Here is a 15,725-nt window from a genome sequence, read left to right as displayed (position 1 = left end):
TGGAACCGTAAGGAGTGAAAGATGTGTGTAGTTCTTGAATTTTTTTTTTTTTTCCTTCATGCAAGTCAATTTGATCAAGATTCTTTCACGGATATCTTTACTCTAATGTTTATGCTATTTTTTATAAGATTTTATTGGCGATTGGTTGGACGGTTACAAAAATGCAAGGTGATCAATGAGTTTTTACAGGATCGTAATAAACTTTAATGGAGGCAGAGAGCATTCACATGCAGAATGGTCTGTTTTCTCATACCCTACTTTTGATTAATGATTATTTAATTTATGGTACATGAGCTAAATTTGTAGATACTGCTGAGAGGAGTGTGTTTAACCTAGTTTAGTGTGATTAATGGTATAAACATATGAGATCATCACATGTGAAGAAAGGTTTCTCTGAAACCATCATGATAATATTCAATCACAGTGCATGGCCACCACACCATTTGTTATGTTTTTATCTTCGAGATTTCAAATATATATATATATTTTACAAATTAGTAAATCCCTCAACTGTACTGTATATATATTAGGGAAAGATTACCACATTGTAATAAACTAATAAGCAGCATTAAAGCTTAAGAAGAGCCTCATGGCACCACATGCACATTGTTAAACAATTTGTTTAATTTATGATAGATTGGACATTTGCCATCACATTATTGCGATCCTAAAATTATTTAATTATCAACCATCAACAATATTTTTCTTTTAAAAAAAATACGATCATCTAGTTTTGATGCTTTAGATTTGGTTTTTATTTAAGATTGTACATAGGGAAGAGTGCATTAGAATCATGGATTAGTTTACATTTTGATATGATCAAAAGTTTGGTGTCAATTTTTAATTTCCATCGGAAAGAGTTCGTTAACATCGTGGATTAGTTTATGGTGCGGTGAGCAGGTTAATTAAGAAGCACAGGGGGGAAATTTTATAAAATTGGATTGGATAGATCGATTCAGTGAGTTAAATTAATAGTCAAAGATTTAGTTTGATTTGATCGGTCGGACTAAATGTAGAATTTCTAGTTGAAAAATCTGATTCAATCGAATAAAGACAATTATATATAAGATTTTGGATGATTTGAATGATCCAATGATCACATTTATTGCAACTTGTTTACTTCATAGCCATATGATTCAGGCCACGAAATAGAGCTGGTACAATTCTTTTTAAAATTATAAATGCTGATAATTATATTGGATGTGGATAAAAAAATATTGAGCCACGAAATAGAGTTTTTTAAATGCTGATATAATTCTATATTACGACAAAGTTAAAACTCTTTTCAAGTCATTATATGAATTTAATCAGCAACCTTTAATGAAAAATCTGCTGAATCTAATATGTACAAACATCCTATATCCATTTGTTATCACTGCCTGTTGGCTCATATGTTTTAGAAACAGTAAATCGTATAGCTGTTAGTCGAGCACAAAGGCCATAAAGATTCTAGAGTGAAACAAGAAAATGGAAAAGGGTTAGTCTTTGCAAACATTTCAATGGTGTCCTAGCATTCTTCGTGGCATTCCAATATCTGTGCAGAAGCCACCATGGGGTTCTCCTATCTTCCCCTACCCTGATAGAGCAAGCTTCAAGTTGTTCTTTCTAGCATCCACTCCCTCAGTACATGTTTTAATTTGCTCAAGCTTCTATTAGCATTCTGTAACAAAACAAAGTTAGAATCCAAACGTGTCGGAGAAGAATAGACTGACAGATATAACTAATCCAGCAATTGAAAAATATGTTTTCGATTTGTAAATTTTGACCATTATATTATATATGATTGACCCATCGTTGATGAACTTGACCATTATATTATATATGATTGACCCATCGTTGATGAACTCACATTATGAAGGGCAGCGACTCTCATTTCTGCATTTGTTAATTGAGACTCTATTTCTTCTTCTACTTGCCCAACAAGCTGTTTGTGTGAAGCTTCTGCAGATTAAACCAAATAAAACCACTGTGTGAAGGAATTATTATCCATATAAGAGAATTGCATCAGGTTTTTAAAAGAAAGGCAAACTTCATGAAACTGTATGATTTACCTTTTGTGAATTCAAGATAATGTGACATGAATATAACGAGCACAAGCAACACCTTAAGAAAAGAATAATCTAACTTTTTTGGAAAAAAAAAAATGGGCATACTCAGTGTATATTAAGCTAGAAAGTCTAGTTACAGTGTTCCGTTACAATGCATCAGCTCTTGAAAAAAAAATGAGGACATAGCAAAAGAAAGAAAGACCCAGCAAACTACGGGAAAGTTAGAGCAGAGAATGCCAACAACATAAAATATAGAAAGATTTAAACAGACTGTGTGAAAAGAAGCGTAGAAAAGAAAAGAATGATCAAAGGGAAATGCTAATGCAGGTAATGTTGCGGTCAGGCATCTTTAAGCTGTGTTCCTATCACACGATCCGGAACCTAGGGTTTCCTTTAGGAGAACAACCAGAAAGAAAACTTGGAAAACAACTAGTGCCGTCATGCATTTACCTGGCATTACATCTAATGCACAAGTCATGCTCGCTCATATATGCCTGTTATTTGTTTAATTAATGTCTAATTCTCCTATCCTAACAATTCTCAAATTTGACTCCATGCGCTAACTACATAAAATTTTAAACACTTACGCTGCTTATCAAAACCTCCCTTCAGCTGTATCTTGTATGCTTCTATTTCCTCGAAAGTGTTTCTGCAGACATGGAGGTGCTCACCTACCTCCTCCTTGAACTTGTTGTGTACGAACTCCAATCTTTCTTGTTGTTCTGTGACTCAGAAAATAATGAAATAAGCTAAAATAATTTAAAGAGCTCAGGGAAAAAGTATAACTGACAAGGACACAATTGACAACTGAGGCATCTTGCAAGCTTATATTTACTCAAACTCTAGCTTCAAATGGTAGCCTGATGAGGCTAACAAAGTGAGAATGTACATGAAATTTTATTGAGCAATTTAATAATTCACCAAGTGAATTCATTGATCGCAGTGAAGTCTGTACCTCTGAATTTAGACTCTAAGCATTTTTCTTTCAATTTGCCAGCACTGAGGAACTTCCCACTGCAGATAGTAGAAGAGACTTTCATTAAAATGTTACCCATTTGTTGTAAATGTGAATAACTTACATATCTTTTTCTATCTGAGATTCAGCATGTTGTAGTTGCTCGCATACTTTTTCCCTGACATCTGAAAGTATATCTGAGCTTTTTTTGCATATTTGTGACCTTATTTTGGTTTTGAATCTTTGAAGAACTAGTGCCAGTTGGATTACAGCCCTGTCACACGCAGGTAGATTGGTAGGAAACATGAGCAGGAAAAAGAACAGCTATTTTAGACGTGGGCGTCCTGCAAAAATAAAGGCATTTGGTAGTGAAATGGATGAACCTTTCCAAGCTATCCTCTGGATACTGCTCCAAGACTTCATATGCTCCAGAAGGTTCTTCAGTTTCTGTATTAGAGTAAAACAAAGTTAACCTCAACCGTGGACATGGATGAGACAAAACATGAACATTTAGTTAAAGTAGAAAATGATAGGGATAGTATATTTTTGCTTATCATAAGGGTGGGTTTATTGATGAGAAGAAAGGATCAGTTGGGGGAGGAGATAAACTTAGAGAAAAATAAACAAGAGTGATAGAGCTCCATGTATAATTTTGCGAGCATTAGGACCCTCCTTCCACCATCCCCTCTCCATCCTAATTTTCCATCCAAGTAAATTCAGTATTAATCATCATCACACTGCATCCTTTCGTTTGACAAAATCCAAAGCATACTAGGACTGCCATTACTAAAGGGCAGCATCCGAAACTGAATAATCAAACTTAAAAAATTCAGCCAATCATTTAACCAAGTTGGTTTTAGTTGGGAAAATAAGAAAATTTCATTTTCAAGCTGGAAGTCTTTACTAACAAAACTAAAACACTATTGCCTGAACACCATAATTGACCAGGATTAAGATTAAGATTATAAAAAATGAAGCACAACAAATTAAGTCAATTCAACTCATTAAACATGGCATGTCTTGTGGAAGATCATTTCTTAATTTTTCATACTGAAATAAAGTTATAGCGTCAACATCCAAAAAAAGAAATTGGAAGTAAAATCAGGTAGGAAATATTTGAAAAGAGTATATAGTCTTTTCTTTTGGGAAGGTGGGGTCACCAAGTATCCACTATCTGTGTGTATCTCCACTATATTCGATGCAGTACCATTTATGAGCATTTAATATAATAAAATTTAATGATGGAACTCATTAATGCTACAGTTGAGATTGCAAAAGGTGATAACTTACAAATGGTCATGCACAATGCACGTAGTACCATTACCATGTTGTATTTGACAAATCATCATATATATGATTTCAGAAGAAAGAAACTCAATGTATAGCAAGAGTATTCCATAATTATGCTACCACATAATAAAAAATAAAAAATAAACATCTGTAATTTTCTTGACTTAATTTACCAATATCTGCATCTAGTGTTTTTGGAGCTGGAAACCCAATCATTAAATATTAAAGCCATATGCATCCAAAATGATGACATTTTCATAATTGTAATTGACCAATTCTAAAAGCAATGCAGTTCCTACTCATAAGAGATAACATTTAACCTTTGCATCTTTCTCACTGCCCACTGCAATAACATGCTGTTGACAATCAAAACTTAGAAAATGGTGACAATAGGTAACATCCTCATCAGCAATCAGGACAATGGCCAATGATATTAAATGGGGTTGAGTAGAAGAAAACACCAAGATAAACAAGGAGAGTTATTTCTATAACAACATTTTACCTAGTATGTCTATGATTCCATTTAACATCAATGAAAAAGAACAAAACGATTGAACTGTTGAACATGATGAACAGCATTCAATTAAACAGGGATCAGGTGTCAAAGAGCTATTGTATAATTGTATCTGAGGCAATGAACGAACTGAAACAGAAATTACAACAAGATTGCAACAAATGGGAAACAACTGAATCAGATACAATTAATCCACAATCATATCATTGATAAATAAATAAGAAATGATCAGATGTTAGCCAATGACATATGTTTCAAACTTAGCCACTAAGATATCTGTTTCAAAAGGTCAGCATTCTACAAACTATAATCAATAAACAAGGGATCATCCAAGTTCATTAACTAAATAAAGGGAAATATTAAACAAACAGAAATCACAAGCAAAATAAAAAAGACATGGGTGAATTCAATTATTGAATTCATTTGGATCATGGAAAATCCCAACTATTAAACATGCATTTTACACAACCATACCCCACTCAACCAACACATGGAATCTGGGAAACTGCTAGGTTCAGACTGCTCCCTAACCAATAGTTATCCATGATTAACCATCAAACCATGCTGATCATTCTAAACAGGCAAAATGTGTTCACTTCAAAGTAGCAAGACAAATTGATAATTATGCTCACTTGCACAAGACTATCACATGAAAGTTAAGCACCTTTATAGAAAAAGTCACTTGGCTGGCATTTGTTTGGGGAAAGAAAAGGTTGCTTCTTAATTTCATTTTCTTCTTCCTCACTCAGAAGTACCATATTCTCTGATTCAAGAATCTCCACTGTCTGTTCCTTAACATAATTAAGGCAAATGAAATAAGGAGACAAAGAAGAGGCAACCTACAAGACTATTTTAGAAGAAAGACAACAACAAAAAAGGATACAACAGATTCCATGTCTGAATCTAAACTATCAGTTTTGTGTTTGTGATTCTCCATAAATTTTGACTTAGAAGATGTTCTTAATCTTCTCGTAGTTGTTGGACTGTAAAGGTCCTCATCCAGTAGTTTACATCTTGGTGAAGGTGACCTCGCATTCATGACAATATTTAGATCCTGAACATCCATGAGTGGGATTGTTTTCTGCACTGATGGATGTTTAACTTTTTTTTCCAGGTACACATTATTTGGCACTTCGCTGTCAACATGTTCCCATGAATACCTCTTCCTTTTTAGGCTATTAGAATGTTTGTGAATGTTCGCAGTGCTTGTTACGAGTGGAGTGACCAAATAACTATCTGCTTCAGATTGTAAGTAGCGTTTCAGACCCTTCTTTGATGCTTGTGGCTTTTCTTTTTCCTGCTCAACCATCTTCTCTTGATAAAAATTCAGCTTTTGAGTCTCAACTTGTTCACATGAATATCTCGTCCTTCTCAGACAGCCAGAATCTTCTTGAGTTTCTGCACTGTTTGCAAGCGGAGTGACCAAATGCTTATCTACTTCTGATTGTAAGTAGAAGTTGGGATCTTTGTTTAATTTCTGTGGCATGTCTTTGTCATGCCCAACCAGCTCCTCTAGAAATAAATTTGGTGTTTGACTCTTGACAGATTCACATGAAAGGCTCTTCTTTTTCAGACTAATAGAATGCCCATCTTGAGTTTCTGCACTGCTTGTTACGAATGGAGTAACCAAATGTGCATTTGCTTCTAATGGTGACTGGTGATTGGGATCTTTCTTTGATGTTTGTGGCTTTCCATTGTCATGCTCAATCATCTTATCTAGATACACATTTGGTTCCCAACTCTTACCATGCCCCCTTGACCTCTTCTTTTCTGGACTACCAACATGTTGTCGAGTTCCTGCACTGTTTGCTACAAGCTCAGGAATCAAATTCTTATTTGCTTCTGCATGTAATTGCTGGTAGGTACCTTTCTCTGATGTCTTTTGCTTGTCATGATCATGCTGAAACAGTAAATTAGCAGAGGGCCTTGTTTCTTGTCTTCTATGTGTTGCTTCATCTGGGGATGGCACTGTTTGTCCTCTTCCATTGGCTTCTAAAATTTTGACAGAAGAAAACTTTTCAGGAAAATGGACTTCCGGTAACTCAAATCTCTTCTTTTTCAGTTCCCTTTTCATCCCTTTAAATCCATTGGGATTATAGTTAATGTTCTGGGCTGAATTTACTAGTTTTGTTTCCACTCCATCAAAGGTAAAGATGTTATTTTCTCCCAGTTTCTGTTTAGATTCAGAACTCGATGACAGAGGAATCTTTCCATACACACTGCCCTGGCACAATTTCTGAAATGTTTTAGATGAAGCTTTCTTTTGAGTCAGAGAGCGCGTAAGAGGTCTTCTGATGATTTCATTTGGACTTTCTGAATCAGTCTCAATAGTATCTGACTTCATTTTGTTCCTATTAGATTTTCTTTGTCTTACTTTTTTTTGATTTTTGTTGAATGTTTTTTTATCTCTGACAACTGGAGAATCTATAATCTGATGGCTCTGTGCAAACTTACCAGATTGATCAGTGTTGATGGCGTTCTTGTCTTCAGGTTTAGGCAATTCTATTTTCTGCTTGCTCTCTGATGCCATGTTTAGTATCTCCTGAAGCTTCGCCTTCAAGCCTTCATTGTTATGCTTAATCATTTTATCTGGCAACACCATATTAACACCTTTATGCAGCACATGCATTTCAGTATTTGCAACCTGCTCTAGTCTAATTCCAGAAGCAATACAACCTGTTTTCTCCTGCATCCTGTCCTGTGACTTGTTCGTTGAAGCTTGATTTCCAGACAAAGTTTTCATTGGAGTTGGCATTTGATGTTGGGACTTCACATCTTTGGCATTCAGTGTTCTACTTTTAGTTGTGTTCTCAGAAATTTCAGGATCCCTATTTTTCTTTATAACATTTTCATCCAATTCATGTCTCCTATGCCAAGATGATAATCCAACACCATCTTTGGTTTCTCCTTGGGATCCCAACTTTGGGTACTTCTCGACAGTAATACCGATGGATACTTTTGGATATCGTTCTGGAGGACAGTCATTGGTTCCCAGACTCTGGCAATCATTTGATCTAGCCTACATTATGCTTAAAAACTTAATAAAATGGAGGAATCTATTTGATGGTCAAAACATGAAAGAAACATTTAACTTGACCCAGGAATGAAAAAGGGAAACACTAAAAGAAACCAATCCTAATGCATGATGTTCCATTAATAATAATAAAAGAGAGAGAGAGAGAGAGAGGCAAGCAAGCTGACAGACAAGCATACATTTAATAACTTTAGTAACTTATTATCTGTCATTTTCATCTTCAGCTAATTGACTATGGACATCCACTTCTAGATTGAATCTGATAAAACAGCAAAAAAAGTCAGAAAATAATGGTATGACAAGAGGAAAAAGTGCTCTTTGAAGAGAATCCTACTGGACGCTAGTCCAATTTAACTCCAGCAAATAAGAACGCGGTAAGAAAAGGAGAAAAATTTGAAAAATATAACAAAGAAATCTTTTAGCCATCCTTGTATGTATTCCTTTCATGTGATTTTCTTGGATCATTTAAATCTTAATTTACATTGTGCTCAACTCTTTTCCAATGTTTTACTTATAGAGATGGTGTCCAAATGGAGAGGGACAAAAATGAACAGAAGGAGATGTTTTCATGAACATTGGTGATAATTAGACATCGCCTGTATGGAAAATATTTTTCATTCCCTCCTCGTCCAACTTTTGATCTCTTCTCTTTTCTTTTTTTCTCACCTTCTTTTGGCTCCACCTTTCCTTCATCTACAATACTGATCCCTCCAAGTAAACATAGTCTTCAAGATTCATCCTCAATTAGATCAGAATTTGAGGATGAATTATTGTCATTAGACTCATCATTGTCTGGTTCAGATATGCAAAATATTTAAACTTTGGAAACCCCTCCTTAAATGGCCGAGGGAAGTAGCTGCCATGTAGCAGTCTTAAACAAAATAAAACTTTGTAACAATAGCTAGTCATATAACTTCAACTGTGCTTTTGTTTATTTTTCTCTGTTTATTTCGCTAGTTTTTTGGGTATGATTCGACTCAAAATAAAAAACTATCCTATTTGTATCTTAAAATACCAGTACAAAGTGGGTGGGTAATTTCCTGCAACATAATTTATTATGATTTTTATGCTTTGAGAATAACTGATGATGCGGTAATCTAAAATTAAACCGATGTGAAAAACAAATTTGAATCTGAAAAGAAGGGGGGCTCTCTTATAAACTGATGAGAGACTAGGCACAAGTAATTTGAAAATTTTGTTAGATAGAACAAAATCTGCATGCTTTCCTCATATATCTCTTGTCCTAATATTGCCAATAACAAAATTATAAAAAAGCACAATGTCTAAGAAATGTGATCAAACTATGCTAACAAGGGAACAAGCCAGTTGCTTACAAATTTATAAGTAGTAGACATCGAGAAAGCATATGCCACAATGGTGTTCTAATTAGAAAGGAAAATATTGACTGCTATTTTTTTTTTTAAACAGCAGAACTATATTCCCAAGATATCTGATCTATATTCCAACAATTCCAGGAAAATGAGCAAAACCTAATAAACAACAACAGAAAATTCCAATTATGCAAATACGTTTCATAAACAAAGCTTGAAATCTTCACTTCTGACACTATATTGGTGAAACGAGATCAGCTTCCCGTGTGAAGCTCTATGAAACCTGACTCCCCGGTAAACCCTAACACATTGAAAGCACAATGGAAGCGAAGCGGTCAATTAATCCCCACTCAAACAAACACAAAAACCCTAAGTTCCTTTTTCAAAAGCACCAAAAACCTAAATTACTTGCGAAGCGGCAATCGGAATCCCCTCAATTCGCGTAGCAAAACCACAGACATTGTATCGATCTAATGCGAACACCCATAGAAGAAATAGAACAGAACAGAAAAAAAGCGCAGATGAGGGGAAAAAATAAATCAAAGTTTCCGAGTAAGTCCATCTCAGAAGCTAAGCCGAAAGCATCTGCGATTGGAAGATATCTCACCTCCGGCTCCATCTTGGGCAGATCTGAACTCAGAACTCTGAAGCCTTTCACCTCTCCCTCTCCCTCTCTCTCTCTCTCTCTCTCTCTCTCTCTCTCGGACTTCAAATCTGAAACGAAGGGCGGGTTCCCTCCAACGCTAACGGAACGAGCACCGCCATTTTACAACGTGGGTCGTGCGGGCTTCTAACAACTTCGAATGTACCCAGTGTTTCACCATGTCCACTTGTCCACTCCGACTAAGAGTTTGTGCAGTAGTACATCAGCATCCGATTCAACCAGAGGCTTTGCTGGTACTTGAAGCAGAAGAAATAAAGAACATCCGCTTGAATAAGTGACTGATAATAGTATTTATAGTGAATAAATGGCAAAGAATAAATAAATCATTTTAATAAAAATATTAAATTAAAGACATCCTTTATTTATATTTGTTTATTAAAAATATTAAATTTTAATAAAATTTAATTTAATGTAATGAAAATTATTTTAATATTATCATACTGGCTGTGATCTAATTGTTATAACTAATAATTACGGCCATTGTAACAATAATAATGTGAAATAAATTGGCTCTTTCATTTTAGTATATTTATGCTAGTGTTGATAATGATGAAATCCCCTAATTTTTTTGTCGACGATGAACCTTTAATATTATGGGATTCCATTAATAGAAATGAACAATACTATCTTTGTTTATCATGATTATATATCCATATTTGAATTTCTGGATCCACCGTATTATTCCTATAAGGACCCGGTCAGAAGTCACTTCAATTAGACCTAACCGACTTGGCATGCTTGAATCCGACTCTGAAATTCGAATTGGATCTGAATCCGACCCGATTTGGTTTCTTATATAACCGGTGAAATTTTCTTCGGGTCATAAAAAAAAATAACTCCACGCTTTATACTCGCTCCATCGGACCCAGGGTATATGACTGGGTAACTAAATTATTGATTGGGTCCAACGTAGCCCAGAAACTTCTAGATTGCTTTCACCCAGGCATCTATAAATTACAATGAACCCCTTTTTTTCAGGTCTCTCCAAAACCCTCCCAACTCATCGATAACCTTCCAGGTCTCTCTTTTCCATCCTTCTGCCCCTGATCACCGCCGCCATGGCCATAATCTCCGAGATCGAGGAAGAGATGCAGCAGCAGGAGGCGCCTGCCTCCTCCTCTCCGATTCCCGCCTCGACGACGGATGCAGACGAGGAGGTCTTAGCATCGCTTCTCGCCAAGAAGGGCCCCCTTCCCTTTCTGGAGGCCGCCATTGACCTTGTTAGGCGTCGAACGGAATTCTTCAAGGACGAGGCGGCGGTGGGCAAGGTCGTCAAAGTAGTAAACGCCGCCAAGGAGAAAGCCGATGCCGAGGAGAGTTTTAAAAAAAGGGCTGCTAGCGAGGCAGCGAAGGCCGAGAAGCGGCTCAAGGAAGAGGTCCAAACTGTTCCGGTGAACACGGAGGCCAAGGATCCGGAGACGACGGAATCTTCTTCCAAGCCAGATGAAAAGGATGGTTTGCGGAGTAAGCGCTGCTCTTCATTGTTTTCATAAACTTCAGTCTATCATATCATTTTTTTTCTCTTTTTAAACTGTATTGTTGGGAGGCGCCTAAATCTACATTCAATTAGTTTAATTTTGGTATTGTGACGTAGGTTGACTAAGAGCTGGACAAACTTTGAGCCTTTAGGGTTGCCCCGTTCCCCTACCTGAATGCTTAAAATTTTTGTTATTCATATTTGGATTGAATGTTGCAAATTACATTTTTCTCTTGCAGAATCATTGAAATTACAAATATAGTTGCTTTTGCGAGTAGTGCACCCTTTCTTTTTATTAGGGTTTTCTCTCTGATTTTGAATTTAGCTTCGTTATTTTTGTGAAGTCTTTTTGGTTTAATATTCACTTTATTAATATTCTGTTCCTTATCTTGCAGAACCAAATTCTGGTAATGGATTGGATTTAGATAAATATTCATGGATACAATCACTTCAAGAGGTCACTGTTAATATACCAGTTCCTCAGGGAACAAAATCAAGATTTGTTACTTGCGAGATCAAGAAAACTCACCTTAAGGTTGGATTGAAGGGTCAACCTCCAGTTATTGATGTAAGTGTGTATATTGCATATATGTTTCTCTGCTTCAGACTATTGCTAGAAAGTCTTGTATCTCACCCATATAAATTTGCCTGCAGGGGGAGCTTTATCAACCAGTGAAGGCAGATGACAGTTTCTGGAGCATAGGTACTTCAACATGAACACATTTTGTGTAAATTATATGTTTGTTTTTATATCTTAAGGTCAGATGTTTCCTTACAGAGGATGGGAAATCCATTTCTATACTACTAACCAAGCAAAACCAGATGGAATGGTGGAAATCTGTGGTGAAGGGTGACCCTGAAATCGATACCCAGAAAGTTGAACCTGAGAATAGCAAGCTATCTGATCTAGATCCTGAAACCCGCCAAACTGTAGAAAAAATGATGGTAATTGCTTCTTCTTCTTCTTCTTTTTTTTTTTTGCTTCCAATACATTAATGTGTTTTTTTTTTCTAATTTAGACAAATCTTTATTACCCTTGGTCACCTTGTCTGTCAGTCTCTTCATTATCAACTTGTCTGATTAGTGAAAAATCTATAACACTGATCTCTATTGTTGCCATATGTCACATGAATCTTTCTATAGTAATCTTTGCTTTCAATGAATGATTTATAAGCTAACTGGTTAGCTAGTTTTGCCTCAGAAGATGAGGAAAGGCTTTGAACCAGTGACACTTTAAATGGTTTGGTTAACCCCATGCATGATTTGTAGGAATAGCTACTCTATTCCTTGTGAAGATTGATGAGAATACATTGGCACTAGGTATCCAACTTCGTCAACTAATGCTGGAATGACCAATCCTACCCTATGGAAGTTTCTCAATTTTGTTAGAATTAATAAAGGGATATTTTATACATGTATATATAGGAAAAAGTTATGTTGCATCCCTAGTGTGCGTGGCAGGGGTGCGCGCTTGAGGGGCTGGTGCCCATGTGAGGCACTTGCCACGGGGGTAGTACCCCTCGAGCATGCATGCCAGGGTGTAGCATTATATATATAGAGAGAGAGAGAGAGAGAGAGAGAGAGAGATATGACATGACATGTTGCATAATCCGTAATCACCATTGTATAATTTTTTTTAATTTCCTTTAGTCTAAATATTATACCCTAAATTTTAAATCCTAAACCCTTTTAAAAAAAATTTAACACGAGGTGCTCATTGATGGAGCGTAGGATAAGAGCATTAACCTATCTTAAAATTTTATCCTAAATTGTGGGTAGGATAGCTAAAAAAACCTTTGCATCTATCCTATCTATTTCTTAAATTTAGATTTGATGAATAGTGATTTTCTAAATTTAAGGAATGAAATATTTATTCTAAAAGTAAAATAATATTTCTTTTCAATCTCAATCTCTCTCCTTCTATTTATTTTTTTAATCTCTCTCCCTCCACTCATTACATAAATATAATAATAAAAAAATAGAAGAAAGAGAAGAAAATAATAAAAAATTGAAGATAATAGAAATTTCAAGATAGTTGATGTAGTGTGTAGTGAAAAATGTGTGTGTGTGTATATATATATATATAAGAGACAGAGAGAGAGTGTGTGTGTTATTATATCTTGCCCAACTCCTTGTGCGTGACGCGGAAGTGATCTGGGCGCCCGGAATCAGTGCACTTTCGGGCGCCAAATCACTTTGGGTGCCCCGTTCACTCAGTTGCCTATGCAAGTCGTGTGTGTGTGTGTATATATATATATAAGAATTGTGAACTGCATCAGTTGCTCATGTCAAAGCAATTTTCTTGTTTATCTATATTATATTTCTTTCTGTTATGTCTTGTATTGTTATATATGCACTCAAATGGTTTGTTTAAGTTGTCATTGGCTATTTGGGACGAGGATGATCTTTTTTTTTCTTTTTTTTTCCGTATGGTACTTCATAGATGAATTTTATTGGATTTGGTACTCTATGATCAATTTTATCCCTGATAGACGCCATAAATGTTTTTTTACTAATTATCATTTTGATTATGCTATGGTATTCTTTCTTAAACTCACAATGGTTTTTGTTTTCAGTTTGATCAGCGGCAGAAATCCATGGGTCTTCCAACAAGTGACGAGATGCAAAAGCAAGAAATCCTCAAAAAATTTATGGCTCAGGTGATTGCGCTTCTCTTTTTGCCAACATCTTCTTTCTTTGTCTGTACTTGTCTGCACATGTTCTATTGAATCATTTGACTGCTTTGTTCTGTGCAGCATCCGGAGATGGACTTTTCAAGGGCAAAAATAGCCTAATATTATGGCGTCAGATCAAGTACGTCCGTGGACAATGTGGGTTATGGAATTAAGAAAAACATATCTTCTTGAGTCGATGCTTTGGTTATGGCAATGTTTTGTTATCTTGTCTCTAGACTCTAGATAACATTATTGATTTAAGATGTTTTGTTATGCTACATCCATGGTTTGATGCTGTGTTTGAACTGACCTGTATTATGATTTTCTTTAATGAACCGGTTGAGAATCAAATATAACTCTGTTCATTCCATTGATTAAGTTATTGTACCGTTTTTCTTTTTTTTTTCTCTCGTTGACTGTTCTCGTCCTCGTTATGTTTAGGTTACTTTGTGAAAATTATACCACTTCATGAGCTCCAAATATTGGCATCCATGTTACTTAACATGAATATTGAACCATTCACTTTCCTTATGTGTTAGTTATTATTTCAAAGGTTAATAGTCGTCCATGATTTATCTCCTCTGTGTTGATCTTGGGACGGATTAATGAGTGCGCGCTGGGAGCGAGCTTATTCGTCTTTTGCTACCATGAATATTGAACCATTCATCCTTAGGGTTGTGGTGTTATGGTAAGATATTCAAGTTGTCATTTAGGTAGTTATAATTTGATCTTTAGTTATGATGTATTTGTAGAAATTTTTTCTTTAATTGAGGTGTACAATTAAATGATATTTCCTGATTTATTTTGATGGTTCAATGGTAAAATTTAATGGAGTCGTCATCTTAGAAATAGTCAATGAGATTAATTGATATTATCAAATTTTTTTTATGAATATTTAACTTTCCACTGGGCTGGTGAGAAAATTTTATAGGGTCGGACAGATTATCTTAGGATAGTTAATGAAATTAATTAGGATTGTTATTTTTTTTTTAATGAACATTGGACTCATCCGTTTTCATTGGGTGTTAGGATTAATTTCTAGCGGATGTCTTTGCCTCGGTAACCTAGGAGGAGTTGTAAAGGCTTGAAATGAACATAATTACATTATATATATATAGAGAGAGAGAGAGAGAGAGAGAAATTTTAGCCTGCGGTGCGGTTGCTGCGGTTTCGCTGCGGTACTTGCCACGTCAGCAAGAAAATAAAAAAACAAATCAACGCTGCTCTCCTGCTCTATCGGCCTGGACCTATCAGGCTCCAGCCTGATCGGTCCAGGAGTCTCTTGATCGGTCTGTGGACCGATCAGGCCCTAGGCTGATCGGTCCCCAGACCGATCAACCAACTCAGTTGGCTTCGAAGCCTGATCGGTCTGTGGACCGATCAGGCCCTAGGCTGATCGGTCCTCAGACCGATCAACCAACTCAGAGTTGGCTTCGAAGCCTGATCGGTCTGTGGACTGATCAGGCTCTGACATGGCAAGTTCCACGTCATCGCGAGAATAAGGCATGTCAAAGCCTTCAAACAAAACAAAAAATCGCGGCCGAGCGTTTCTCCTTCCTTCCTCTACGCTAACCCTAGCACAAGAGGCGCCGCGATTTTTCTCCTTCCTCCCTCTCCTCGTGTCGCGCCTCTCCTCCCTCTCCAAATCCCCTCCTCTCTCGCCGAAGCTCGTCGCGAAGCAGAGCCGCCCTCCTCTCCTCGTCTCAAAACACCTCAACACGCGAACCCTAGCCGCCG

The 15,725-nt window shown here is 36.3% G+C and overlaps 2 protein-coding genes across 4 annotated transcripts; one reads left to right on the top strand and one right to left on the bottom strand.

Annotated features, from left to right (window-relative positions):
- Window positions 1-1,282: 1,282 nt before the first annotated feature.
- On the bottom strand, window positions 1,283-10,100 carry LOC122045934 (meiosis-specific protein PAIR3-like). Of its 3 annotated transcripts, none has more exons than XM_042606372.1 (9): window positions 9,780-10,100; window positions 5,691-7,826; window positions 5,472-5,598; window positions 3,387-3,450; window positions 3,128-3,277; window positions 3,004-3,062; window positions 2,636-2,770; window positions 1,850-1,941; window positions 1,283-1,660 (listed from the first exon to the last, which is right to left on the bottom strand). In XM_042606372.1, the coding sequence occupies exons 1-9, from the start codon at window positions 9,789-9,791 to the stop codon at window positions 1,592-1,594; spliced, it is 2,844 nt and encodes a 947-aa protein (XP_042462306.1). In that variant the 5' UTR covers window positions 9,792-10,100; the 3' UTR covers window positions 1,283-1,591. The 3 variants fall into 3 exon arrangements, with proteins under 3 accessions (XP_042462306.1, XP_042462315.1, XP_042462323.1); XM_042606381.1 differs by having other exon boundaries at window positions 5,472-5,592; XM_042606389.1 differs by lacking the exons at window positions 1,283-1,660; window positions 1,850-1,941; window positions 2,636-2,770 and having other exon boundaries at window positions 3,175-3,277.
- A 713-nt stretch (window positions 10,101-10,813) lies between these two features.
- Window positions 10,814-14,366, top strand: LOC122045924 (protein BOBBER 1-like). The gene is made up of 6 exons (XM_042606361.1): window positions 10,814-11,300; window positions 11,709-11,881; window positions 11,968-12,016; window positions 12,092-12,258; window positions 13,890-13,973; window positions 14,070-14,366. The coding sequence occupies exons 1-6, from the start codon at window positions 10,895-10,897 to the stop codon at window positions 14,106-14,108; spliced, it is 918 nt and encodes a 305-aa protein (XP_042462295.1). The 5' UTR covers window positions 10,814-10,894; the 3' UTR covers window positions 14,109-14,366.
- Window positions 14,367-15,725: the final 1,359 nt, after the last annotated feature.

Source organism: Zingiber officinale, chromosome 1B (assembly GCF_018446385.1).
Source record: "Zingiber officinale cultivar Zhangliang chromosome 1B, Zo_v1.1, whole genome shotgun sequence".
Classification (NCBI taxonomy): Eukaryota; Viridiplantae; Streptophyta; class Magnoliopsida; order Zingiberales; family Zingiberaceae; genus Zingiber; species Zingiber officinale.
This window is presented reverse-complemented; position numbering and strand designations above follow the sequence as displayed.

Excerpts from the sequence above, each read along its gene's own strand:
- LOC122045934 (XM_042606372.1), bottom strand. Across the intron at positions 5,599-5,690 it reads ATTCAGACATGGAATCTGTT|GAACAGACAGTGGAGATTCT; the intron begins GTATCCTTTTTT and ends AATTATGTTAAG. Across the intron at positions 1,661-1,849 it reads GAGTCGCTGCCCTTCATAAT|AATGCTAATAGAAGCTTGAG; the intron begins GTGAGTTCATCA and ends GTTTTGTTACAG.
- LOC122045924 (XM_042606361.1), top strand. The coding sequence starts at position 10,895 with ATGGCCATAATCTCCGAGATCGAGGAAGAGATGCAGCAGCAGGAGGCG. Across the intron at positions 12,259-13,889 it reads AAACTGTAGAAAAAATGATG|TTTGATCAGCGGCAGAAATC; the intron begins GTAATTGCTTCT and ends TTTTGTTTTCAG. Across the intron at positions 13,974-14,069 it reads TCAAAAAATTTATGGCTCAG|CATCCGGAGATGGACTTTTC; the intron begins GTGATTGCGCTT and ends TGTTCTGTGCAG.